This window comes from Trichosurus vulpecula, chromosome 5 (genome assembly GCF_011100635.1).
Source record: "Trichosurus vulpecula isolate mTriVul1 chromosome 5, mTriVul1.pri, whole genome shotgun sequence".
NCBI lineage: Eukaryota > Metazoa > Chordata > Mammalia > Diprotodontia > Phalangeridae > Trichosurus > Trichosurus vulpecula.
In genome coordinates this window covers 42,530,368-42,556,579 of record NC_050577.1, presented here as the reverse complement: position 1 = coordinate 42,556,579, position 26,212 = coordinate 42,530,368, and the positions used below count along the sequence as shown (strand labels likewise).

The 26,212-nt window shown below is 39.6% G+C and overlaps 1 protein-coding gene and 1 pseudogene across 1 annotated transcript; one reads left to right on the top strand and one right to left on the bottom strand.

The window, feature by feature from the left end:
* Positions 1-743: 743 nt before the first annotated feature.
* LOC118851603 (C-C chemokine receptor type 5-like) lies at positions 744-8,191 on the top strand. Its single transcript, XM_036761106.1, has 3 exons — positions 744-809; positions 1,506-1,584; positions 4,818-8,191. Exon 3 carries the CDS (start codon positions 4,829-4,831, stop codon positions 5,876-5,878), a length of 1,050 nt encoding a protein of 349 aa, XP_036617001.1. The 5' UTR covers positions 744-809; positions 1,506-1,584; positions 4,818-4,828; the 3' UTR covers positions 5,879-8,191.
* A 108-nt stretch (positions 8,192-8,299) lies between these two features.
* Positions 8,300-25,591, bottom strand: LOC118850851 (annotated as a pseudogene).
* Positions 25,592-26,212: the final 621 nt, after the last annotated feature.

Genomic DNA, 26,212 nt, shown 5'->3' with positions numbered 1-26,212 from the left:
TCCAATCCTTTCTTACCATGGCACAGTTTTCTGTACTATATTTCTTGGCAGAGAACAGGTCCCAGGCTCAGTGAAGAGTCAGTGAAGTATCTAGGAGAACATAGCTAATTTCAGCTTTGGAGTTTTTAGCTCTGCCACTGATAGTCTGAAATCTCCCTCTTCTTTTTTTGTTTCTCCAGTCAATGACTTTAAAACATTTATTAAGTGCCTACTACATCCCAGGCCATCTGTAAAATTAGGTTTTTAATGTCAGCCTACAGAGCTTGTGTCTTGATTCTTCCTTTGGGATTCATCAGCCAGGCATCTTTCTTTTTTAGGTTTGTTTTGAGATTGTGTCTCTCTATCTCACTCAACTGCAATTGAACTATTACTGTGGGTGCATCACTAGGGATCATTGGTACCATTTGCTGCAAACCATTGGGCAGAGGAGATATGCATCACCATATCTGGGGAAGCTTTTAGGTTTGTAAAATAATGAGAATTGTGGGACCCTGAGCCACATACCAGGATGTGCCTAACTCAAATCTAGGATTGCGAAACAAGATTTCAACAGATATAGTCTATTTGAGTGCTAGAACAAGGAGAAGGAGAACTATGGCACTTCGGTTTGGGGATTTGTGTGAGTGGGGGGGAGAGGTTTGGTTAATTCTATACTATGTATACGTGTTTGGTATATCTCCGCCCTTTTTTTTTTTTTGCAGGAAATGTTATTTCCTACTTTTGCACGCCAAGCTCTATCTACTGATTTTTACAGCAAGGTCTATGAGGAGGTTAAAACTTTTGTGCCTTGTAGAGAAAACTGTCTATTGGTGAGTTGTGGAATTTTTCTTATTATTATTTTATTTATTTGCTACCATGACTTGTTTCTCTAAAAGGGAGTGAGAGGGGGAGGTTATTACAAGCATCCTGTGCATTGTGTATTTACATTTGGGTGGCATTTAGATCTGAAAATAATCAGCAAGATCAGGGCAAATGCTTTCCCCTAAAATATTGGTTATTTATTGCTGGATCATTTTGTGAAGCACAGTTGCAAATGGATCATGGGATTTTGAGCTGGAAGCTATCTGAGAGGTCATCTAGTCCAATACCTTTTTCCAGATGAGGAAACTGAGGCCCAGACAGTGACGTGACAAACCCAAAGTCAAATAGGTGACAGTATCAGGATTCAAACCCAGCTTCCTCTGACTATAAACCCAGACATCAAGGAAGGGGGGGAAATGGGAATTCCCCAGAGGGGTTAAGTGAGAGAGAAGATATTTTTACCGAAAAAACATAAAGGGGACTGAAATTTACCCCCAAATGAAGCAGAATTAACTTTCTTCCCTCCTCTCCTTACTCCATCCTCATACCATCCAGCTTCTCTCCTCACCTCAGGGAAGGATGGGATGGATTAGTCATGTGCTAAAAATGTCCACTGTGGAATGCAATGTCCTTCTCCTGCTAAGATTCTACATACATAATAAATGGTACAGGCACCTGACTCATTATGTTTCTTCTCCTGTCAGGGATTCTTATTTAGGTGTGGACTGGACTAGATGGCTTCTGAAATCCTGTGATTCATCCATTTCCTGAGAGACACTGTTGGTAGGTGAGAGCTTTTTTCATTTAAGGTGGTATTTAAACCTCACATGGCATTCCTATATATCTGCTTAGTCCAGTGCAAATTGCAACGAAAGCTCCCTTTTCTGCAAGAACTTTACTTCTTGCACAGCTTTCAATCAGGGGTTTTTAACCTGGTATTGGGTCCCTGGATAGGTTTCAGGCAGAACATGAATTTGGATGGAAAAATATTTTGATAACTGTATTTCAATATAATTAGTTGCCTTGACAGGCCTATGTATTTAATTTTAAGCATTTAAAAACATTCTGAGGGGGGTCCAAAGGCTTGCCCTGACTGCCCAAAGGATCTGTGCCAAAGAAAGGAGAAGAACCCTTACTTTCTGTTATGGGTTAGAGAGAGGGTCTGGGGCTATGATTTCATTTGCCTCAGGAAATTCAGAATGAGGAAGTTCCTTCTGTCAATGCAGAGCTCACTTTCTAGAAGTCTGAGATTAAGTGACTTGCCCAGGGTCTCACGGTCAATATTTGAACTCAGGCCTTCTTTATGATATGACTAATATAAAAATAGCTTGTGAATGGACTTTGAGGGAGTCACAGTTCTCCCTCTGACTCAAGTAATTATTTCAGCTGTTTATGCTAAAGGAACTATGTCATGTAGAAAAAGAAGTCAGTCAACTTCTCTGGAACCTCAGTTTCTCTATTTGTAAAATGAGCCAGGCTGGACTCTAAGGTTCTTTCTAGCTCTAAATCTATGATGTGCTGATCCTTTGACCTGACAGTTTTGAGATGTTAAAAATAATTTGTAGAAAATCCAGGTTAGAGCTTGCATCAACGGGGGAATGTTGGTGTGTTGTTTCTGTTGTTGTTCATCTGTGTCTGACTCTTTGCAATCCTACTTAGGGTTTTCTTGGCAAAGATACCACCATTTCCTTCTTCAGCTCATTTAACAGATGAGGAAACTGAGGCAAACAGGAATAACTGACTTGCCCAAGGTCACACAGCTAGGAAATGTCTGAGACCAGATCTGAGCTCAGGAAGATGAGTCTTCCTGACTCCAAGCCCAGTGCACTCCATGCACTGTGCTACTTAGCTGCCCCCTTGGCTAGTTAAAGACAGTTTGCACCATACCTGATACCTACAACCTTTCTAAGAGTCACAGCCTGACCTGAGTTAAAGTTTTGCCTCTGACACACACTGGGTCAGACATACTGTGACTGTGTGACCCTGGGCAAGGCACTTCAACTATCAGGGTTCTAGAAAATGAGCTTTGCATTGATAGAAGGAATTTTCATTCAGAACTTCTCCAAGCCAATGAAATCCTAGCTCCCAGACACTATTTCTACAAGATTTATAAGAGTCAGTGGGGCTTTGTGGAGAAAGAGATGGCCTTGGAGTTTGAAAGACCTGACTTTAATGCTGTGTGACCCTGGGTAAGTCACTTAACTTCCCAGCGCCCCCTCAAAGAAAACTTTAAGTCAAAGAGGAGATGTTGATCTGTATCAGTGGAAGGCACTTTCTCATTGGGAGTCCCTTCCCTAATGAAATCCCAAGTTGAACTCTCCCCTCCCTCACAAAAATAATGAGCTTCACCAAATGCAACACAGGAAGAGTACTCCACTCCATTAATTTAGTTAGTCCAATTCATCTCTGCTTACCTCTCCCACCCTATACCCTCGACAGGTTCTGCTATCTCCACTGCATGTATTTTAAAGGGAAAGGGAAATTCTCCCCCCCCCATCAAAAATAAAGAACACTCCACTCTACCTGTGATCTCAATAGTCTTTTTGGAATACTCCAAAGCCAAGGAAGGATGCCACAACAAGGGGAAGAGTTTCTCCATGTTAATTTCCCTAAGATGTTCTCTTGGGCATCCAGAGCCTTTGTTCACTCTAGACCCTTTGGCTACAATACAGCCTACAAACTTAATTATCTGATGCAGCTAATATGTGCCCACAGGTATACAGGTGTAAAGGCTACAGACCAAAAGCCATTAACTGCCTATAATAGAGAAAAATAATTAGCAAATCCTTGTATTTTGCATCTGTTTGCCCTTCTATTCACTGAGCTGAATATTTAATGTCTGGTTTTCTACCTTCAACTGAGGTAGAATTAGGAAGGAGTTTGGATATAATCTAGACTAAAGCCTTCATTCCACAAGTGAGCAAACTTTGTCCTGGCCCCAGACACTTACTAGCTGTATTACCTCAGGCGAGTCATTTAATTGTTTGCCTCCAATTCCTCAACTGTAAAATGAACTGGAGAAGGAAATGGCAAACTACTCCAGTATCTTTGCCAAGAAAACCTCAAATGGGGTCACAGAGAGTTAGACATGACTAAAACGACTCAACAACAACAAACTTTGTCCTAGAAGTGTACAGTGATTTGCTTAAGATAATAAGGTTTGCAAGTGGCAGATCTGGGACTGAAGGCATGCCCTCTGATTCCCCAATACAATATTCTTTCTGTTATATCATGTAGATACAAGAATTTGCTGCAACTGATTACCATATGTGAAATTTAATATTTATGAAATCTGCATATGGTCACAAGAGGAATGGAGTGGAAAGGTATTCGTGGATCACTACAAACCCATTATTGCTTCTTGGAGGGGAAATGCCTAAAAGAGCATGTTCCAATGATCCCTAGAGGCATCTGGATGACATTGTGCTGAACTTGGTGTTAGGAGACCTAAGTTTGAATCTGTCAGACTGATTTGCCACATCTGTGAAATAGGGACTAGCAAGAACACCTCCCTCGTAGGGTCATTGTGATGACCAAATCTGATCACTTACATATGCTGCTTTATAAACCTTAAAGCAACTCTATAAATGCTAGAGTCTAGACAATGGGTCAGAAGCATCATTCCCATAGATAAAGAACACCACCCTCAACGCTATCATATATATGTACTGATACATGTACAGTGCCTGCCATATACTAAACACTTAATAAATGCTGTTGGTTGGTTGATAGATTGATTTTATGCATCTCTCATAGACTACTTGAGAGGCAGTTCACTCTAGTGAAAACAGCAATAAATTTGTAGTTAGGGGAGTTGGGTTCAAATTATGCCCAAGTCGCTACCTACTTAACATTAAGTAAGTAATTTAACCTTTCTGACCACAAATTCCTCATCTATAAAACAAGGAGATTGGACTAGATGACCTCCAAGATCCCTGCTAGCTGTAAATTTATGATCTTGTGATTCCTGGTGATACTGTACTGAAGGAACAGCACATTTTTTGCTTCATTCACAGGACAGAACAAAATGGACGAGGCAACCACCTCACCATTCTACTATGATTTTAAAGCTCCCTGCCAGAAACTTGATGTGAAGCAGACAGCATCATGGCTCCTCCCCCCTCTCTACTCCCTGGTGTTCATTTTTGGCTTTGTGGGTAATGCGCTAGTTTTTCTCACCTTGATAAGATGTAAAAAGCTGAAAAGCATGACAGACATCTATCTGCTCAATCTGGCCATCTCTGATTTACTTTTCATCCTCACTCTCCCCTTCTGGGCTCACTACGCTGCAGACCAGTGGATCTTTGGCGATGTCCTATGTAAAGTGCTGACAGGATTCTATCACATGGGTTTCTTTGGAGGAGTCTTCTTCATCATCCTCCTGACCATTGATCGGTACCTGGCCATTGTCCATGCCGTGTTTGCTCTGAAAGCTAGGACTGTCACCTTTGGCATTTTGACAAGTGTCATCACCTGGGTGGTGGCTGGCTTTGCGTCTCTCCCAGCAATCATCTTCACCAAATCTCAAAAGGAAGGGATGCAACACACCTGCAGCCCTCATTTCCCATCAGATCAGTCCACTGTCTGGAAGAACTTCCAAACTTTAAAGATGAATATTTTGGGGTTAGTGTTACCCCTCTTTATTATGATCATTTGCTACTCAGGAATCATAAAAACATTGCTGAGGTGTCGGAATGAGAAGAAGAAACACAAGGCAGTGAGATTAATCTTTGTGATTATGATCATTTACTTTCTCTTCTGGGCTCCCTATAACATCGTGCTTCTCTTGAATACATTCCAAGTTTTCTTTGGTCTAGATAATTGTGACAGCTCCAACAGGCTGGACCGAGCCATGCAATTGACAGAGACACTTGGAATGACTCACTGCTGTATCAACCCAGTGATCTATGCCTTTGTTGGGGAAAAGTTTAGGAGATACCTCTCTACCTTCTTCCGCAAATACATTGTCCGGCGTTTCTGCAAACACTGCCCCATTTTCCATGGGGAGACGCTTGACCGAGTGAGCTCAACATACACTCCATCTACTGGGGAGCAAGAAGTCTCTGCTGGTTTGTAAAAAGGATTCTTTCCTTTTCATTAAAAAAAATGGGCTTGGTTGGGGAGGTGGGGGCGGTGTCCTACAAGTCTTGAAAGGAACTGAAAATCTTTGAGATTCAAGAACAGAGATCCCTAAAAGGAAAGGAAATACAAGAATATTCAGACTCCAGGTACAGACCTGAACTTAATATTTCCACTTCTCAACAAATACATTATCCGATAGCACCAGAAGACTCCTTGAGTATCAAGTGACTTCTCCTGAGTTACAAAAGAATGGCCTGTATCCTTGTGTGTCTCTCCTATTTAGTCTAATCAACCATCAACCCTACTTCCACATACATACATACATATATGGATGTGTAGATGTATATATGTGTATATACATACAGAGAGAGAGAGAGAGAGAGAGAGATGGATAGATAGATAAAGTAGCTGAGTTAAACATTGTCTATCTTAGCATGTTATCAGAAATGTGCTAGAAGCTGGATCATTAGGGTTGGGGCAAGTTCACCAGACATTCAAGTTTATGGATTCTTTTATATCATGGATGATATGTTATGAGATATGCATACATGGCTTTTGTGCTTAAAATGAAATGTAAGACTGAAACCAAAACTTTTTGGAATGTTATCATTTTATGAAATAGGAAAAAAATATATATATAGTCTATCAATAAGCATTTATTATGCACCTTCTGTATACTAGCTACTAGGGATGCAGACATACAAGTGAAATCATCCTTGTCTCCTTGCTCTAATGGAGTTTCCATTCTATTCTTTTTTTTAAAATGAGGATAAAACAGCATAGAAATGGTACACAGTAGACTGGTGAGGAGCAGAATAACAAGGGCCTAGGCCAAGATACACCTAGTTGGATGAGAAGAAGAGTGGCTGATGGCTTAAAAGTTCAGTGTAGAAATGGTCACAGGTCACAGGCAGGCTGTGGTCACTGTCACAGACTGAGAGCTAGAGCCTTAGAACCTCTAGTCCAAACCCCCCATTTCCCAGCTGAAGATAATGAGGTCCAGAGAGGTGAAGGGGCACCCTCTTAAACCCTAAAGACTGACAATACCTAGAGTAAGTTGGATAATTCAGCTTCCCAGATTCAATGTATTGGCCTATTTGTGTTGTTTGCCTCCTTCGTATAAGAATGTAGACAATGTCCTGGATATGGAGCCTCCAGCTTTGTCCCTTGGTGTGATTATTAAATGGTAATGCTTTTTTCCCTAAAGCATCCTCAGGATGTAACTTAGAAACTAGGTCAGCTCAGATGGCCAAAGCTGATGTTATTGTTAGTGTCACTCAAAAGATGGATTCTCCAATTTGCTTCCTAGAACTGCATTTTTTTATCCAGATACGACTTTATTTAGAAAACGAAATCTTCCTCACGACATTTTCTGCTGTTCTAAAGGGGTACAACTGGCCTCAGGTTGGACCTGGCAACACAAGACCTTAAGGATGCACTTATACAGCATGTCCCAAAAATCTTAGTGCAGCTGTATATTGCTTTAAAAGTAATTTTACCTAAAATATAGGGTTATAAAGCATCTTATTATCTAGAGGTCATCCAAACTAACCCGTTCATCTTGTAGACATGAGAACTGAGGCCATTCATTATAGCATTTTAGGTTTTACAAAGGACTCCACACATGTTATCTCATTAAAGCCCCATTTAAAAAAAAAACTCATGAGGTAGGAGCTGCAAGAATTATCCCCATCTTCCAGATGAGGTCAAGTGCTTTGCCTATGGTCACACGGTTACCTAGTGTAAAGGCCGGGGTCACAGAGCAAGAATTCAAATCTGTATTCTGTCTTTATCTCATCTGATTCCATCAACAACCCTAGCAGTCCAAGGACCATTCGTGTTTTGCAGAAGAGGAAACCAAGGCATAGTGAGGGTAAGGACTTGCCCAAGGTCACTGGAACTAGAACCCAGCCCCGGTCCCTGCCTCCTATTGGAACTTGTTTTCTACTACACCAGGATGCCTTCCCACATCAGCAGCCTGGGAAACGACTGTCTCCCACAAGTTAATTAACCAGAAGGCAATTTAAAGCCAGAATCCATGCCAGAAGCATCTAAGTGGAAGGACATGAAATAAGTGGAAGGACAGGAAACAAGATAATCTAAAAAAGTGTGTTTGGAAGGTAAAGTTTAATAAAGGAACCTGGCCAAGGAACATTATTTTTTTCCCCCTACAGATTAAGTATCACTTAAGGGCAAGTAAATAATGTCGATCTCTTCTACTTTGTCAAAAGAATAACAAGCTACAATTTGTAGAGCTCTTTAAGGTTGACAAATATTTCATTTGATCCTCACCACAACTCTCAAATGTAGGAGATATTATTATCCCAGTTTTACAGATATGGAAACTGAGGCAGACAGTGGTCAAATGATTTGCCCAGGGTCACACAGCTCCTAAATATCTAAGCTATATTTGAACTCATGTCTTACTCAGCCAGCTCTCTGTGTTAATTGTCCTCTTGCTGCCTATAAGGTTGAGAATTAGAAAATTAGTCCTTTCTAAACCCCTGTTATAGAATATTACTAGTAAAATGTGAGTGAAAGGCATGTAATGACATCTTCAAATGTAACTTTGGAAAACATGTTTTTCTTTAATAGCTATTTTGTCAAATAGGCACCTTGCCAGGAGTCAACTAAAAACAAAGTTACTTAAATAAACTGAAATTTGTGTTAAACTGAATAAGGAGTTTTTCCATATTGTCTGAATCTGGACTTTGCAGACAAACATCACTCAAAAATAATGGGAGACAGGGAGAACTGATAATGAAACTTACCTCTCTCCATTCAGGAGACAGAGGGGTCTCTGGGTGCAGAATAGGGCATACGATAGGTTGCTAGATGCATTGGTTTCATTTATATGTTTGTTGGGTTTTTATTGCTGTTGTTATAAAGGAGGATTCAGTGGTGGAGAAGAATATATAAGAAATGACCATAGTGCAAAAACAAAGGGAAATCAATAAAACTTTAAAAAAATAAGGGAGGAAGAAAGGAGAAATAAGTCAGGGAAAATATTTATACGGCTCATGAGACAACAACTTGTGAAAAAAAATCTAGTTAATATTCAAGCTGTCTTTTATGGTTCCCTCTACATCCTTCCTTGCCCTTCTTCCTCTTTGCATTGCTCAGAATCTGTTCTGATTCAGTCTCTGAGCTAGGGCATGAAATTCAATTTGTAAACTACAAAATTTAGCATTCTAAGCATGTAAGCACAGGGCTAAGATAAATTTTTCTTATAATAGAAGAAAGAACTCTGAATTTAAAATTAGAAGCTCTTAATTCATCTTGACTCCAGAAAACTGACAAGAAGATATATTTCCACTCTCTTTATATGACACATATTAAAATGTGTCATACGTTGGGAGAGGAAATTTCTGAGTCAGTTGTTTTTTCTCACCATTTTTTTTCTTTTTTGTTGATGTCGCGATAGAGGTTTGCATTGGCTAGAGGGGTATGGAAGTGGGGAAGGAGGCAGTTATTAAGAAATTATTATAGTGTATTTAAAAAGCATCAAATACATGTATATATATATATATATGTGTGTGTGTGTGTGTGTATAAACATACATATATATGTGTGTATACACACACACACACACAAAAATAAAGACGACCTGGATTCTAGTACTGGATTGAATAAACTTACCTATGATATTGGGCAAATTACATCCTTCTCATCTCTCTCCAGCCTGTTTCCTCATCTTAAAGATATGGATGATAACTTAAACTATTTGCCTCCAAGAACAATATGAGAATCACATGAGATCATGTATGGAAAAGCACTTTATAAAATTTTAAAGTGTTTTATAAATGGAAGTTCTTACATCACTATTATTCAAAGCTGATGAAAACACTTGCCGCTTCCACACAATATAACACTGCCCTGAGTTATAGGAAGTTTTCCTTTACAAACATCTCTTCTACTACAACAGAACAATTTGACTTTCCCAGAATCTTTAACCTGAACTCTTCCTCCAGAAAAATTGATGTCCCTGATTGCCACAGCTGCCTTTCTCCAGAATTGTGTATCATGAATCAGATTCATGTATAAGGGGTTGGCTGTTGGCCAGACTCAGACTCTTCCACTTGGGGTTCCCGTTTTAATTAAACAAGATTGGGGGATATTGAAGAGAGATGTACTAAACAAAGCTTGGCAGTCTCCTAACAAATCAGTTTCTCTGTTTTGATCATGATAAAAAAATAAATTTTGATCAAAAATGTTTTAAATGCTCAATTGTGTTGTTATGTTGTATGGAATGTACTCTTTTATTTTATGTTTTGTTATTTTGATATGCAATTGAATGAACAAATGAATGAATGAATGTAGTCTACTGTGCTCAGTCACAGACACAAATATGAAAGCAAAGACAAATTCCTGACTTCAAGAACCCTTAAAGGGGGAGACAGCCTATATAGGGGAGTGGTAGACAAGGAGAGGTATTCTGGCTTGAAAAGTTACAGAGGTGATGAGTAGGGCCATAGGGAATAGATTGACATACCTTTTCAATTCACAATGAGCAAACAAATGAATGAATAAGGCATTTATTAACCATGTTTTATGTGCAAAGCACTATGCTCAGTTCTGGGGATACAGATAGAAAAGTTGAATGGTCTCCCCTCTCTGGAGGCTCACATTCTAACAGAGGAGACAACACATATGGAAGGTTTCAGCTGCAAGTCAGGTGGAAAGACCCCTCTGGTCCTCAAGGGGCAGCAGCACAGCAGATGGTCATGCCTCTTCTCTGATGCCATTTCCACTGATTAAATCATATCTGTTTTGTTTTTGTTTTTTTTACCTTGAGACATCTGGCAGTTCTTGGTGAAAAGAGCTTTCTTTCTTGGGTCTCCAGCAGCTGTAGCTGTAAAACCTGGTGGTCGAGGAGGTGGTGGTGGTTTGACCTGCCCTCTACATACTGCCTCCTGTCTCTCCCACAGGGTGCCTGGCAATGGCAGTATTGATTTGATTATGGTTTCATAACTAGAAATTTGGGGGAAAGGAGCTGGGGTGTGTATAGATGCTGGAGGAACAACAAAACAACCAGAGAGGAGATGTTCAGGAAATGAAGTGGAGCATGTCTAGAGCTCAACAGATGGCATCTCACAGGTGAGGCACTCACCCATCAGGACCTTGGGGACCCAGGGTGAGGATTTTGAGAGGAACAGTTCAGTCCTCCAGATCCTGGTCTCTGGAGAAGGAGATAAGCACTTATTCAGTACCTACTACATACTAGAAACTGTGTTATGTGGTGGGGATTAAAAAAAAACCCTAGAGTCTCTCCAGCCTATTGATACCACCTATGCCAAAGGACAGAGTAGTTGAAGAATAAGTCTGTAATTCTTTTCAAATGATATTTGACTCCAAGTGGAAGTGGAATGAAACCTTTAATGTTACAGTGAAAATCAGGGATGCTTTCCATTTGCCTGAGATAGGTCTGAAAAAGCATCTCCATGCTTTTTTGTGGTTCTGCCAGATAGGCAGATTCCATTAGAATGGAAGCTCCTTGAGAGCAGGGACTGTTTTTCTTTTTGCTCGTAGATGGATCTCCTGCACTTAGCACAGTGGCTGGCACATAGTTAAGTGCTGAATAAATGCTCTTTGTGTCTTCTTACTTATGGCAAACTATGCTACAAATCTGAAGTGATTTCTGCTAAAATATCTAGGTCCCATGGTGGTTAGTGAGAACTGCCAAGAATGGGAATCTGTGCTGGGGTGTAACATGTTATCTATGTGCCTTTAAATGAGTGTGTGAATATCACACTTCTATGCTGTAACAGCAAGCACCCTGGCATACCCAGGATGGCTGCTAGCACAGCTTCTTTGATCTGCTTTTCTAAAGGAAAGCAACTTTAAAGGGGTCAACGATCATTCATATATATGTGTGTGTATATATATATGTGTGTGTGTGTGTGTGTGTGTGTGTGTGTGTATATATGTATGTATGTATACATGTCATTCACTTAGTTCAGGGGAAAAGTCAGAATCCTGAACATCAGAGAAAATACAGAGATTACAAGCAGAAATAATAACACAAATCAACAGACTGGGCTTCTGTCTGAGAAATTAGCAATACATACATAGTTACCAGAGAGAGAAGCACCAACATCTGGGTTTTCAAGAGTGGGGTGGGGCGCTCCTTAACAGCTATCCAGAGTCTCCTCTGCCCTAATCAAACAAACACTCCTCCAATGAGTGAGCCCCAAAGCAAAATGCTAACCTCAGAGTATATATACCCTTCTCAGAGCCAGAGGACATCACAACCCTTGAGACTCAGTGCCTAATTAGAAATTAGCAAAAGGTGTGAGCCTTCCTACAAAAAAAGCCTCCCCTAATAAAGATTCCCTTAATGGGCTCCATGTTAGGCCTATTAATGAGCAGAGGAAGATCTTCCCATTATATTAACCTTGCACATGCCCTAAGGAAGACTTCAGGGGTCTGTGAGGGACAGGGCATTGGGATGGACACTCCCTCCACTGACATATATCAAAACTGCTTTATGACTTAATAAACAATAGCTAGATTTACATAGCACTTTAAGGCTTACAAAGTGCTTTACAAATATCATCTCATTTATCCTCACAACAGCCCTGGGAGCTGTCAAGTCAACAAGTTAGGTGCTGTTTTTATCTCCATTTTGTGAAGTCCCACAGATGTCAACAGACTCCACTTTGAGAACTGAAGGGACTTGAATTCAGGTGTTCTTCATTCCAAGACCAACTCTTTATCCACTCTGCCATGACTGCTTTCCCAATAATTATTTAATTATATCGAGAAGGGAGTAATGACATGGGAAATCTTAGATGTTCAGATAGTCCTGGAATCAGTTGGTAAGGAAGGTATGCAATCCAACTTGTACCTGAAGAGCAATTCCTCTGGCAGCCTCCTACTGCCAGATTATGTATAACAGAAAAAAGGAGAAGAGAGGCTTGTCAAGGAAAATACGTCATTGACAAAGGTCTAAGAAATAATTTCATATTGTTTTTCATGAAAAGTTAACTAGATTTCATGATATTTGCTCAATGTCCAAAGGAGGATTTTTAGATAGACAGACAGAGACACATATATAGATAGACAGATGGATGGATGAATAGAGCACTTATTGAATGTTTAGCATGTGCTAAGTGCTAAGGATACAAATACAAGCAAAAAAACCACAGTTCCTACCCTCAAGAAGCTTATATTCTAGTCAGGCAAGATAATATATATAAAGAAGTTAGAAAGTGGGGGCATGTGTAACCATGTAGGGATAAAGACATCAGGAAAAAAAATAACAAGAAATCTAGTGACTGAGTCCAGGCATGAGTGAGGTGAAGCTTGGCTGAGGTTTTCTGCAAAATGATGGACTCAGGGAGGGAGATCTCAATCTGGAGAGCAGGGACTTAGAACAGAGTTTTCTCCAAGATGGTGAAGCAACAGGCAAAGAGAAGGAGAAATCTGGAGACTGAGTCCAGGTGTGAGTGAAGTCAAACATGACTAGGGTCCGTCCTAAAATGGTGGTCCCTGGGAGACAGTCGTCAATCAAGAGATCAGCTATCACCAAAGTATTTATAATCAAGGAAACCTTAGAGGGCATCAAGTCCAACCTCTGACCCAGTTTGACTCCCTTCTTGAAAATAACCCTGTCAAAAGGAATTTGCATAAATCACTCTCCCCTGATAGGGAGCTCTCAACTTCATGAGGTGGCTCCTTCTAGTGTTAGACAGTTCTAATTGGTAGAGAGTACTTACCTATATTGAGCTAAAAATATTCCTCCTAATATTAATCTTAGTTCTGCCTTATGGAGCTCTTCAAAATCAATCTCTCTTTCACACAATATCTGATGAGAGACATAATGCTCCTTTTAAGATTTCCCTTTACTAAGTAAAACATGCCTGGTTCCTTCAGCTTTCCTCATCTAATGCTTCCAGACCCTTCAGCCTAATAACTATCCTCTGGATATGCCCCAGCTTGTTCCTCTAAAAACATGTCTTCTACAACTAGCCACAACACTCTAAGTGTGGTCTGAGCACTATGGAATGTCATGGGATAATGACTTGCCCCAATGGGACCATTATACTCCAATTAATGCAGACTAATGTAGTATGATCTATTCTGGTAGTGTAATCATACCATTGGTTTGTATTGAGCTTGTTGTTAAATAAAACCCCTGCCAGTCTTTTTCACATGAACTTCTGCTGAGCTAGGTTTCTTCTGTCTTATACTACTACTGCATTTGCCTTTTTTAGCATTAAGAATAATTTTGCATTTTCCCTGTTCACTCAATCCATTCTTTCAGCCTAAAGATCCTTTTCAAACTTGATCCTGTCACCAAAGTATTAGTGATCACTTTCAGCTACTCAAAAAACTGAATAAGACAGCCTTATGGAGTAGGAAGGGAGAGATCTGGGGGAAGAGAAATATGGTGGAACAAGCAGCCATTTTTGAACCCAACTCCCCCACATCACTGCAAAAAGAGCAGGAAATCTACCAATGCAAAAGAATAAACAAAAAAAACCCTTTCACAGGTCATATGTCCTCTTTGAAAGGGGGGAAAATCAACTTATGAAATAAGTAAACAAAAGAGAAGGACAGAGGGACTCAACTTAATGAATAGTTTGGGGTGAAAGAAACTAAAGAAAGGAAAAAAGTCCCAGGATCAAAAATGAATCTATCACATGTTTCTTCAGAAAAGCTAGAGAAGAAATTAATGGAGAAAGAAAAAAATGAAGAAATCAGTGAATGAAAAGTAAAGATACACAAATAAGAAAATCAACAGTTTGAAAATATTGGTGGAGATTTTTAGTAAGATGTTAGAATCTGTAAAGAATTTGGTGGTCCTAATGGAAAGAAAATTATTAATAAAAAATAAAATAATTAACTAGAAAAAAATCTCCCAGAAAAAATACTTAGAAAGAGTCTTAATGCAATCTTTCAGGATATTACAAAAAAGAGTAGAAAAAACAGGAAAGAGTAATAGCCAACAGAAAACACAAGACGCCAACACATAGGAATCACAAATTAGGCTGACCTAGAAATGCAATCTTCAAAATACAGAGTTTCAACAACAATGAGAAAATTTTGTAAGCAGCATGGAAGAAATAAACAACGTATTAAAAGGCATCAATCTTTCCATGCAGAACAAGAAATGAAAGGACAGATATCAAAAACCAAAAGAAATCAACCAATAGTCCCAAATTGCCTATCCAGAAAAACAGAATATTTTTTCCATTAAAATAGAAGTTTTGTTTCAATTCACTAAAGGGCTTTTAGACTACATTCTTGAGGAGGACAAGCTTAGCTCAAGCCTTTGATATATGCAAACTGCAAATAAATATTTGCAAATTACAAATATTTTATATGTGTAAACTTTATTAAGCAAGTATTTATTAAACATCTACTATGTGCCAGGAACTGTGCCAGGTACTAGAGATTTAACACAAAAAAGAAACAAATTTGGAATCAGCAGTGGCAGCAGTGTCTTCCAGAGCTCTCAGCCCATAGACGGTAAAAGGGTCAGACAACTAGTCAGGAGATTACAGGGGTCTCTTTACTGGCCTTGGAGGTAGGACTCTGCTGCATTGCCTATATCTAGCTACAGGTCATGGTCTGGGTGCCAGTCCCAGGGTGAGGTGAAGCACTAGCACATCAGAGCTTGGGGCCTCAGGGCAGCATGGACACTGGTCACAGTTCCAGGGTGGGAACGAGTGCTTATGGTCGTTCAGAGACCAGAACACAGGCCAGGAGAGTAGTAAGCACCCCTCTCCTTAGATCATACCACCTTGGAAGAAATAAAAATCATAAACCCCCACAGTTAGCTCTGAAAACAGCTGCACAAAAATATTGAAGCTAAGGATAATGGTGCCTCCACCATAGGAGCAGAGCCAAACTTTAATACAAAGTTAAAATCAAGAAATAAGCTGAGAAAATAAGCAACCCGGGCGGGGGGTGGGGGGGCAGAGCCAAGATGGTGACTGGAAAGCAGGGACTCCCCCCAGGTCCCTCCAAACACCTATGAAAATAACTCTGAACAAATTCTAGAACTGCAGAACCCACAAAATAGCAGAAGGAAGCAGGGCTCCAGCCCAGGACAGCTTGGATGGTGGTGGGGTAAGGTCAATCACAAAGACCTGGGAGCAGAGCGGAGCAGAGCCCAGTGTGAGCTGCACCCAGACAAACCAGACCGGGAGCGGGACGGAACTGGCCCTAGTGCCCTGAATCAGTGAGGCGTGGCAGTTACCAGACTTCTCAACCCACAAACACCAAAGACAACAGAGAAGGTTAGTGGGAAAAGCTGCTGGGACAGAATGGAATAAGTTCGAGGTTCGGCCACTGCAGGGGTGGGGCAGGCATGGGAGGGGCACCTGAGGTGATGCAACTTGAGGCTGCTTGCAGAGTTACAGCTGCAGTTGCTTCAGGCCCCAGGCCCACCTGGTGGGAAGAATTAAATGGTGGATCTGGCAAAACCAGCTTAGATCTGAGTATGGCCCAGGTTGGTGGTTCTTGGGGGAGGAGTAGTGCTGGTGTGGCAGAGCTTGCTATGTAGAAATAGCTCTGAAAACAACATTGCAGCCCCTCAAGCTTGGGACAAAGTATTCTATACTCTACAAGCAGTCATACCCCAACGAAAAACTCAAGGGTCAAGTAAATTGGCTGGGAACGTGGCCAGGCAGTGAAAACAGACTCAGATTCAGACTCAGACTTTGCAATTTTTCTTTGGTCACAAAGAAGACCAAAACATACAGCCAGAAGTCAACAAAGTCAAAGTCAAAGTCAACAAAAGCCTCCAAGAAAAACACGAACTGCTCTCAGGCCATGGAAGAGCTCAAAAAGGATTTGGAAAAGCAAGGTAGAGAAGTAGAGGAAAAATTGGGAAGAGAAATGAGAGTGATGCAAGAAAAACATGAAAAACAAGTCAATGATTTGCTAAAGGAGACCCCCAAAAAATACCGAAGAAAATAACACCTTAAAAAATAGACTAACTCAAACAGCAAAAGAGCTCTAAAAAGCCAATGAGGAGAAGAATACCTGGAAAGGCAGAATTAGCCAAATGGAAAAGGAGGTCCAAAAGACCGCTGAAGTAAATACTACCTTAAAAATTAGACTGGAGCAAGTGGAAGCCAGTGACTTTATGAGAAATCAAGATATTATAAAACAGAGCCAAAGGAATGAAAAAGTGGAAGACAATGTGAAATATCTCATTGGAAAAACCACCGACCTGGAAAATAGATCCAGGAGAGATAATTTAAAAATATCAGACTACCTCAAAGCCATGATCTAAAAAACAGCCTAGACATCATCTTTCCAGAAATTATCAAGGAGAACTGCCCTGATATTCTAGAGCCAGAGGGTAAAATAGAAATTGAAAGAATCCATCGATCGCCTCCTGAAAAAGATCCCAAGAAGAAAACTCCTAGGAATATTGTCGCCAAATTCCAGAACTCCCAGATCAAAGAGAAAATACTGCAAGCAGCCAGAAAAAAAAATTGAGTGTTGTGGAAACACAATCAGAATAATACAAGATCTACTAGCTTCTACATTAAGGGATCAAAGGGCTTGGAATATGATATTCCAGAGGTCAATGGAGCTAGGATTAAAACCAAGAATCACTTACTCAGTAAAACTGAGTATCATGCTCCAAGGCAAAATATGGATTTTCAATAAAATAGAGGACTTTCAAGCTTTTTCAATGAAAAGACCAGAGCTGAATAGAAAATTTGACTTTCAAACACAAGAATCAAGACAAGCATGAAAAGGTAAACAAGAAAGAGAAATGATAAGGGACTTAGTGACTGCTTTGTTTACATTCCTACATGGAAAGATGATGTGTATAATTCATGAGACCTCAGTATTAGGGTAACTGAAGGGAATATACGTGTGTGTGTGTGTGTGTGTGTGTGTGTATGTATATAGACAGAGGACACAGGGTGAGTTGAATATGAAGGGATGATATCTAAAAAATAAAATTATATTAAGGGATGTGAGAGGAATATATTGAGAGAGGGAGAAGGGGAGAGATAGAATGGGGTAAATTAACTTGCATAAAAGTGGCAAGATAAAGCTGTTCTGTAGGAAGGGAAGAGGGGGCAGGTGAGGGGTAATGAGTGAATCTTGCCCTCATCAGATTTGACCTGAGGAGGGAATAACATACACACTCTATTGGGTATCTTACCCCACAGGAAAGAAGGAGGAAGGAGAAAAAAATGGGGGACAATAGAAGGGAGGGCAGATAGGGGGAGGGGGTAATCAAAAACAAACACTTTCAAAAAGGGACAAGGTAAAGGGAGAAAATTGAATATAGGGGGATAGGACAGGAAGGAGCAAAATATAGTTAGTCTTTCACAATACAAGTATTGTGGGAGGGTTTTACATAATGATAAGCATGTGGCCTATGCCGAATTGCTTGCCTTCTTAGGGAGGGTGGGTGGGGAGGAAAGAGGGGAAAGAATTTGGAACTCAAAGTTTTAAAAACAGAAGTTCAAAAAAAAAAAAGATTTTGCATGCAACTAGGAAATAAGATATACAGGCAATAGGGCATAGAAATCTTTATTGCCCTACAAGAAAATGAGAGGAAAGGGGATGGGGGGAGTGGGGTGACAGAAGGGAGGGCTTACTGGGGAACAGGGCAACCAGAATATATATGCCATCTTGGAGTGGGAGGGGGAGGGTAGAAATGGGGAGAAACTTTGTAATTCAAACTCTTGTGGAAATCAATGCTGAAAACTAAAAATATTAAATAAAGTAAATAAATTTTAAAAAAAGGTCTAAAAACAAAAAGAAAAGACAAGAAGCAAACAACAAAAAAGATCTGACCACAGAAAGTTACCAGGGTGAGAGGGAAAATCAAAATATAAACTGAGAAGAAGACAACAGAGTCAAAGCTGCTATGTCCAAAGCCTCAAACAAAAAGAATTAATCTTATACCCAAAAAGAACTTTTGGAAGGGCTCAAAAACAATTAGAAAAATCAAATAAGAGAGCTAGAGGAGAAATTAGGAAAATAAATGAGAGTGATGCAAGAAAATCATGAAAAAAGAATGAACAGTTTGGTAAAGGAGACAAAAAATACTGAAGAAAAAACACCTTCTTTATTAGAATGACTTTTAGCCGCTCTGAGCAACATCTCTCGTTCTTCTTCATCCTTTCGCTGTTTTTCAATGTGATCCAGCTTCTCAAGAAATCTAAGTTGCGACCTAGTATCATTAGACATGACATAATTTTCACTCTCCTTGCAGGTTGTCATTCAATGCTGAGCAATTATAGTCAGTTTCTCTATAAGGCCTCATAATCGCTCGTGTGCAGCATGGGAGAGGAAGTTCACAACATCAGAGTTAAGTTCCGTGATGGCATGCCTTTTACCAGTGTCTAAAATTCTCTTTTGGAGAGTCCCTGTAAAAAGGAATGGTTCTTCTTTATGCGAATGAGTCAGTGTGCCAACTAATTCAGAGTTTGCTGTTAAGATGCAGGTGTTTTCTTCGCTGAGGTTGACTCCCGCCATGAAAGTGACAGCATTGATGTCACCTTCATCTCTGAAGAATGTTGTTCCATTGTCTTTTATTTTATTTTTCTGAACAGGAGGTGTTTGAAGTGACAGGATTTTATTTCCTGGCAGGGTAATTTGCTTTAGAGTGGAAGCCGTAGGAAATTGACTTGTCTGTATTATTGTGTTCAAGGGCATCCTCTTTTGTCCAGATTTCTGAATAGTCAGGACTGAGGAACATGGTAGGGTAGTCACTTGTTTGACAATGCATCCAGAAGGCTGCTGTACTATTAACTGTTTGACTTTCAGATTTTGTGGAATACTGGCTGGTTGTGAAAGGAAGGATCCATGTTGTATAAGTTTGATATGAATAGGAGGCCCAATGACAGGCTTTACAGAGGCTGATGAGGCTACTCCAGAATTCACAACTGGCTTTGAAGTTGGCAGAGAAATGGATGGCCCCGTAACTTCTCCAGAAGTCACAGTGGGTTTCATTGGTGGCAGTGACAGCATTCCTTATGCCCTGGGGATGAGGGTTTTTTCAGGCTGGAGTGAGACAGGTGCTACTGTAGTAGCACCACAGGTCACAAGAGGCTTTGCAGGCTGAAGGAAGACAGTTCCGGCTGTTGCTCCCACTAGACTGCTGGTTGAACTTACAGAACAGAAACCAGATTTATGGGGTGGACAGCAACTCAAGAGAAGCACAAAAAAGGTAAACAGGAAAGAAAAATCATAAAGAATTCAATAAGGTCAAGCTGTTTACAATCCTACATGGCAAAATGATACTTGTAGCTCCTAAGAACTTTAATCAGGGCCATTAGAAGGGGTATACATAGCAAAGGACATAGGTGTGAGTTGAATATGATGGGATGATTATCTAAAAAATCAAAATTAAGGGATTAGAGAAAGGAATGCACTGCAAGAAGGAGAAAGGGAGAGGTGAATGGGGCAAATTATCTCACATAACAGATTCACAAAAGAGCTTTCACAGTAAAGAGAAAGATGGCAGAGGTGAAGAGAAATGCATGAGTCTTATTCTCACCAGAAATGTCTCAAAGAGGGAATAATATATACACTCAGTTGGGTATAGAAATCTCTCTTGTCCTATAGGAAAATAAGAGGGGAAGAGGATAAGAGAAGGAAGGGGCTGATAAAAGGGAAGGCAGATTGGGAGAGGCAGTAGTCAGAAGCAAAAACACTTTTGAGGATGGATAGAGTGAAAAGAGAGAGAGAGTAGGATAATGGGGAAAATAGAATGGAAGGAAATACACAGTAATCATAACTGTGAAAAAAAAATTTACACCAAATTTCTCTGACAAAGGTCTCATTTCTCCCATATATGGAGAACTAAGTCAAAGTATAAAAATAAGACCCATTCCCCAATTTACAAATCGTCAAAGGATATGAACTGGCAGTTTTCAGAAAAAGTAATCAAGGCTGTCTATACTCATATGAAAAATGCTCCTAATGACTATTGATTAGAGAAATGCAAATTAAAACAACTCTGAAGTACCACCCCACACCTATCAGATTAGCTAATATATTGTTTCTTTGAGGTTTCCACCTTGAGACAACTGATTATTTCTCTGTCATATTAATAGCCAATTATTAAAATTGGGGACACTCCAGTTTTTCCCTCTGTCCTATTTCCTTATCCAATTTCTCAAGGACAGGGTTGATGGAAGATAGGGCTAACATTCTCCTCATTCTGGATATCACTACTCTACCCAACTAGATCAGACTTCTAATCTATGGTGAAACTCCCTTCTGCTCAGGCTTGGGTGGGGGATTTATATTCTTTATCTAGATTGCCCAAGGCTGGGGGCTGTCTGGGTATGGGGATAGTCTCTCTGTCCAAGAGTGACATGATGTCACTCTCAGCCCCTCATTGGAGTGAGCTTACTTCTCTTTGTAAAGTCCACTTCTCATTAATTGTTAATCAATCAGAGTTGATTGCCACCCTCAGGAAAACCCCTCTTCTAAGAGCATATAAGCTGTGAGCTCACTGCCATGAGGGTCTTGAACTTTTTAAACATCACAATCTTGCAATAGCCACAGTGACTGGAAACTGATGGCAAATCCTATAGAAAAGGATCAGAAAGAAACAAATGGACTTGAAGAAGGGAGAGGGAGGAAAGGATTGTTATACTTTGGTGATGGGTGCCATAGACAATATCCAAATGGTGGGAGGATCAAGGTGGAGTAGAGTAAGTAACCATCAAACCATATTCAAAAGTCTAATTTTAGCCAAAACTAAGGCCTGAGAAGGGATCACTCAGCTGACTCAAAAAAAAAAATCAGGCATTGCATATGTGATTTCTGACAAAATGCAAAATGGTACAGAATCACTGTAACTATGCAATTATCAATAATTCATGTCACATGACATCTCTAAAGCTGATGATTCTCAGATTTACTTATCCAGCCCTAAACTCTCCCCTGACTATTAGTCTCACATTTCCAAATGCCTGTCAAACCAGATATCCCATAGACATCTTAAACACAACATATGCAAAATTGAACTCTCCCTCTCTCCCCTGACACTGACGCCATCTTTATACAAGACCATATCATCTCATATCTGGACTACTGCAATAGTTTCCGAGTTGGCCAAGTCTCTCCCCGTTGCAGTCCAACTTCCATTCAGTTGTCAAATTTATCTTTCTAAAGCATAGGTCTGAACATGTCACACACAGCTCTTCCCATTCATTCAACCTCTGGGATCAAATATAAAATTCTCTCCTTGGCTTCTAAAGTCCTTCATAGCCAGGCCCCCTTCTTACCTTTCCAATCTTCTTATATTCACTTCCCTTCTCATATCCTGTAATTCAGTGACATTAGTCTCTTTGCTCTTCCAACCCCACCCCCTCAAAAAAAAAAAACACCACCACCAAACAAAACACTACATCTCCTGATTCTGGGCATTTTCATTTGCTGTCCCCCATACCTGGAATTCTCTTGCTCCTCACATTGGCCTTCTGACTTCCCTGCCTTCCTTCAAGTCCCAAATCCTACCTTCTGCAGAAAGTCTTTCCCAGTCTCACTTCATGCTAGTGCATTCTTTCTATTGATTATCTCCAACTTATCCTGTATGCATCTTGTTTGCACATAGTGGTTTACATGTTGTCTCCTCCAATAGATTGTGAGCTCCTTGAGAGCAGGGAATGTTTTTTGCCTTTCTTTGTATCCCCAGCAATTAACACAATACTTGGCACACAGATGCTGCTTAATAAATGCTACATGACTAATAATAGCAACAAGGCAAAAAAGAGAATCTAAGGGAAAAAGGACTGGGCAAGAAGAGGTTAAAATGCCTCTCTATTCAAATGATATGATGGTTTACTTAAAAAATGAAGAACAACAAAAAAACCTAATCAAAAAGCTTTAACAAAGTAAAGGGAATAAAAAGTAATCCCACAAAATCACCAGCATGATTTCCACATTATTTTTACAAAGAAAAAGGACAGAAAGAGAAATGCTATTTAAAATCACAACAAAATGTATTAAATATCTGAGAGTTAGATGACCAAAACACAAATAGATTACCATACAACCCAAGTTAATCAACAAATTTAATTCCATGCTAATAAAAATACCAATGGAATACTTTACAAAATTAGACAAAATAATAGCAAAATTCTTGTGTGGAAAATTATAGGTCAAGAACGTCAAGATAAATAATACCTCCTGGTATAAAATTATTCTATAAATCAATGCTTATCAAAATAACTTTGTACCTTATTTTAAAAAAAGATCACCTGAATAAGTTGGATAAACAAGAAATAGAACCACATGCATATGGTAATCTAACATTTGATAAACCCAAGAACACAGATCACTGGGAAAGACATTCATTATTCAACCAAAACTGATGGAGAACTAGAGAATAGTTTGGAAAAAAATGGAATTATACCAATATTGAGCATGATATACAGTCATAAATTCCCAAGAGATGTATGATCTAAGTTTAAAATGTCACAAGGACGGGGGAGGGGAAGTTGAGGGAGGGGGTGGGGGGAGGGCAGAGCAGGTTTCTGTGATTGAGTGAGAAACTTCTGGTGAGGAAACTCCCCCTACTGGTGCAAATTGGAAACTTTTCTGCAACTTAGAAAGTTGCCTGGGTGTAGTATTCCCAGGTTCCATGACTTGACCAGTCATTTAACAGACAGGATATAAACAGATATTATGTATCAAAGGTGGGATGTGAAACCAGAGGACATATTTATCAAATTTTAAGATAATATAAAGCTAGAAGAGATACTTAATGAAGAGAGCAAAATCTGTGTCCAAAAAGATCTTAAGAGGTGAAAACGTTGTGCTGCATCAGATGAAATTTCTTTCTTTCCTTTTAAATTTTTTTAAAAATTTATTTTTTGGTTACATTTTAAAGTCCAAACTATCTCCCTTCCTCCCTCTACACAGGGAACTACACAAGGCCTCTATTTGACACAGATTTATAAATAGATGTAAAACCATACTATACACACTTCTATTGATCATTTCTTTTCTCTGGAGATGATAACATCTTCCTTCATAGATCCTTTATAATTGATTTGAGTCTTTATAACATGCAGAATAACTTGGTCGTTTACAGCTGTTCTTCAACCAAAATTGCTGTTACTGTGTACAATATTCTCTTGGTTCCACTCATTTCACTTTTCATTATTTCATGCAAGTCTTTACCTGTTTTTCTAAAATTAACCAACTCATCATTTCTTATAACATAGATTCTATCAGTATCATATATGACAACACGCTTAGACATTCCCCAATTGATGGGTGCCCCCTCAATTTCCAGTTCTTTGCCACCACAAAGATCTGGGATCTTTGGTGCTAAATGAACATCATAAGAAGCAGATTAAAAAAAAAGCTAACATGACCTAAGGCTGCATTAAAAGGTATGGAGCTTCCAGAAATAAGGGGGCAATCATTCCACTGGGCCCCAGAGACTGGCAGGAAATGCTTGTAACCTCTGTTCTGGCTATATCTTAGCAATAAACATCTTTTTGTAAAAACTAGTTGGCACAAATTGGTGAAAATGGTACTGGGCACTAGTCACTGGTGGTTAACAGTGAGGAAAACACACTAGAATGGAAATGTGAGCTGATAGCACTAGAAAAAAATACCCTTAACCCCTCAGGGGTACCCCTAGCAAACTTCACCCTAGAAGAGTAAGTTCATTGTTTCACCATATAAGGGGTTGGGGGGAGACTTCTTAACAATTATAGCCAATGAGAAATAAAATAGGCAACTTAGAGGGACACTTGTAATAGACATTCTTGGTCTGGTACAGATGGGATTAGATGGACACTGAGGTGCCTTCTCATTCTGAGATTCTTGTTGCTGGCTGGGGTGGTACCAACACTAAGCCACCTCAGGTCTGACATTTTTAATCCGCTGTGGCCTCTGAAAGCAGATAACTGATCTTCTAAGAAGTTTACGTAAAATAAGAGTATATGCTCTTAATGAAGGGACCTTGTGGTAGCTCTTTTGGCTAGTCAGAGACCTTTTTTTGGTTCATATCTGGATTATTGTGGAAACATAAAATTCTAAAGTTAGAAAATCTCACTCATCTCCCACCTCCAGGCCTTTGCACTGGTTGTCTCCCCTGCCTGGAATGTATTCTTTTCTCACCTCCATCTCACTTCATAGCTCAGCTCAAATGCTACCCCTTACAGGAAGCCTCTTCTGATCATGCCAATTACTAGTGCCCTCTCCCCAGATATCATTTTGTTATCTGTTTTGTATTTACTTATATGTCCACATTTTGTTTTCCCCATAGATCATAAACTGCTTTTTCTTTTTTTAACCATTGCATCCCCAGTGCCTAACAGAGCACTGAGCACAAAGTAGGTGCTTAATAAATGACTGTTGCTGCTGCTGTCATAGTCCTTTCATCTTACAGATTCATACTAGTCTCTTCATTTTACAGACAAGAACATTAAAACCTACTGTGATTCATTAATTTCCCAGGATCAAACAGATAATTGATGGCAGAGTCAGACCTAAAACCCAAACTCCCAACATGCCAATTTTGTCTTTTTTCTTCTATAATCATGAAAGTCATAGAATGTCAAGACTGGAATGGACCATAGATATTATCTAGTCCAACAAATACCTGAAGAATTCCCTCTACAAACCATTAACTTTGGGTCATCTAGTCTCACTTGAAGACCTGCAGCAATGGGGAACTCCCTTCCTCACTGGCTATTGCACCACCACGCTGTCTTCTCAGCTGTGTTTCAGGCACTTCCAGGTTCATTCAGACATTCAGATTACTGGCTGTCAGATAAGTGAGGTGTTACCATATGTAGAATTTTCCATGCTTTCTTGTTTTTGTCAATAATAGTAAGAGCCAGCATTCATACAGCACTTTAAGGTTTGTGAAAACACTTTAGTTTCTCTCATTTCATCCTCACAACAATCTTGTGATACAGTCCCTATCTTTTATTGTTGATAATAAAATTAATAATATTAACAATAACTAGCATTTATAAAATGCTCTAAGGTTTGCAAGGTGCTTTACAAATATTAACACAGTTGAAGTAGGTGCTATGATTGGCACCATCTTACAAATCAAGAAACTGAGGCAAACAAAGTAAATGACGTGCTCAAGGTCACATGGCTAATTAGTATCTGGGAGAAGATTTGAACTAAGGTCTTCCTGACTCCAATTCCAGCCCTCTATCCAACACTTTCCTTATCAATGATAAATGTTTTCTAATAATTGTTTCACATGGATTATCTTATTTTAGCTACCTAAAGGGAGGGACCATGTCTACTATTTCCTTGGTGTCTTTTAAAATATGCTGCACAACATGCATCACCCTGAGGGCACTAATTGACCAGAAGGCCAGGATTATGGTAATAACTCAGACCCACT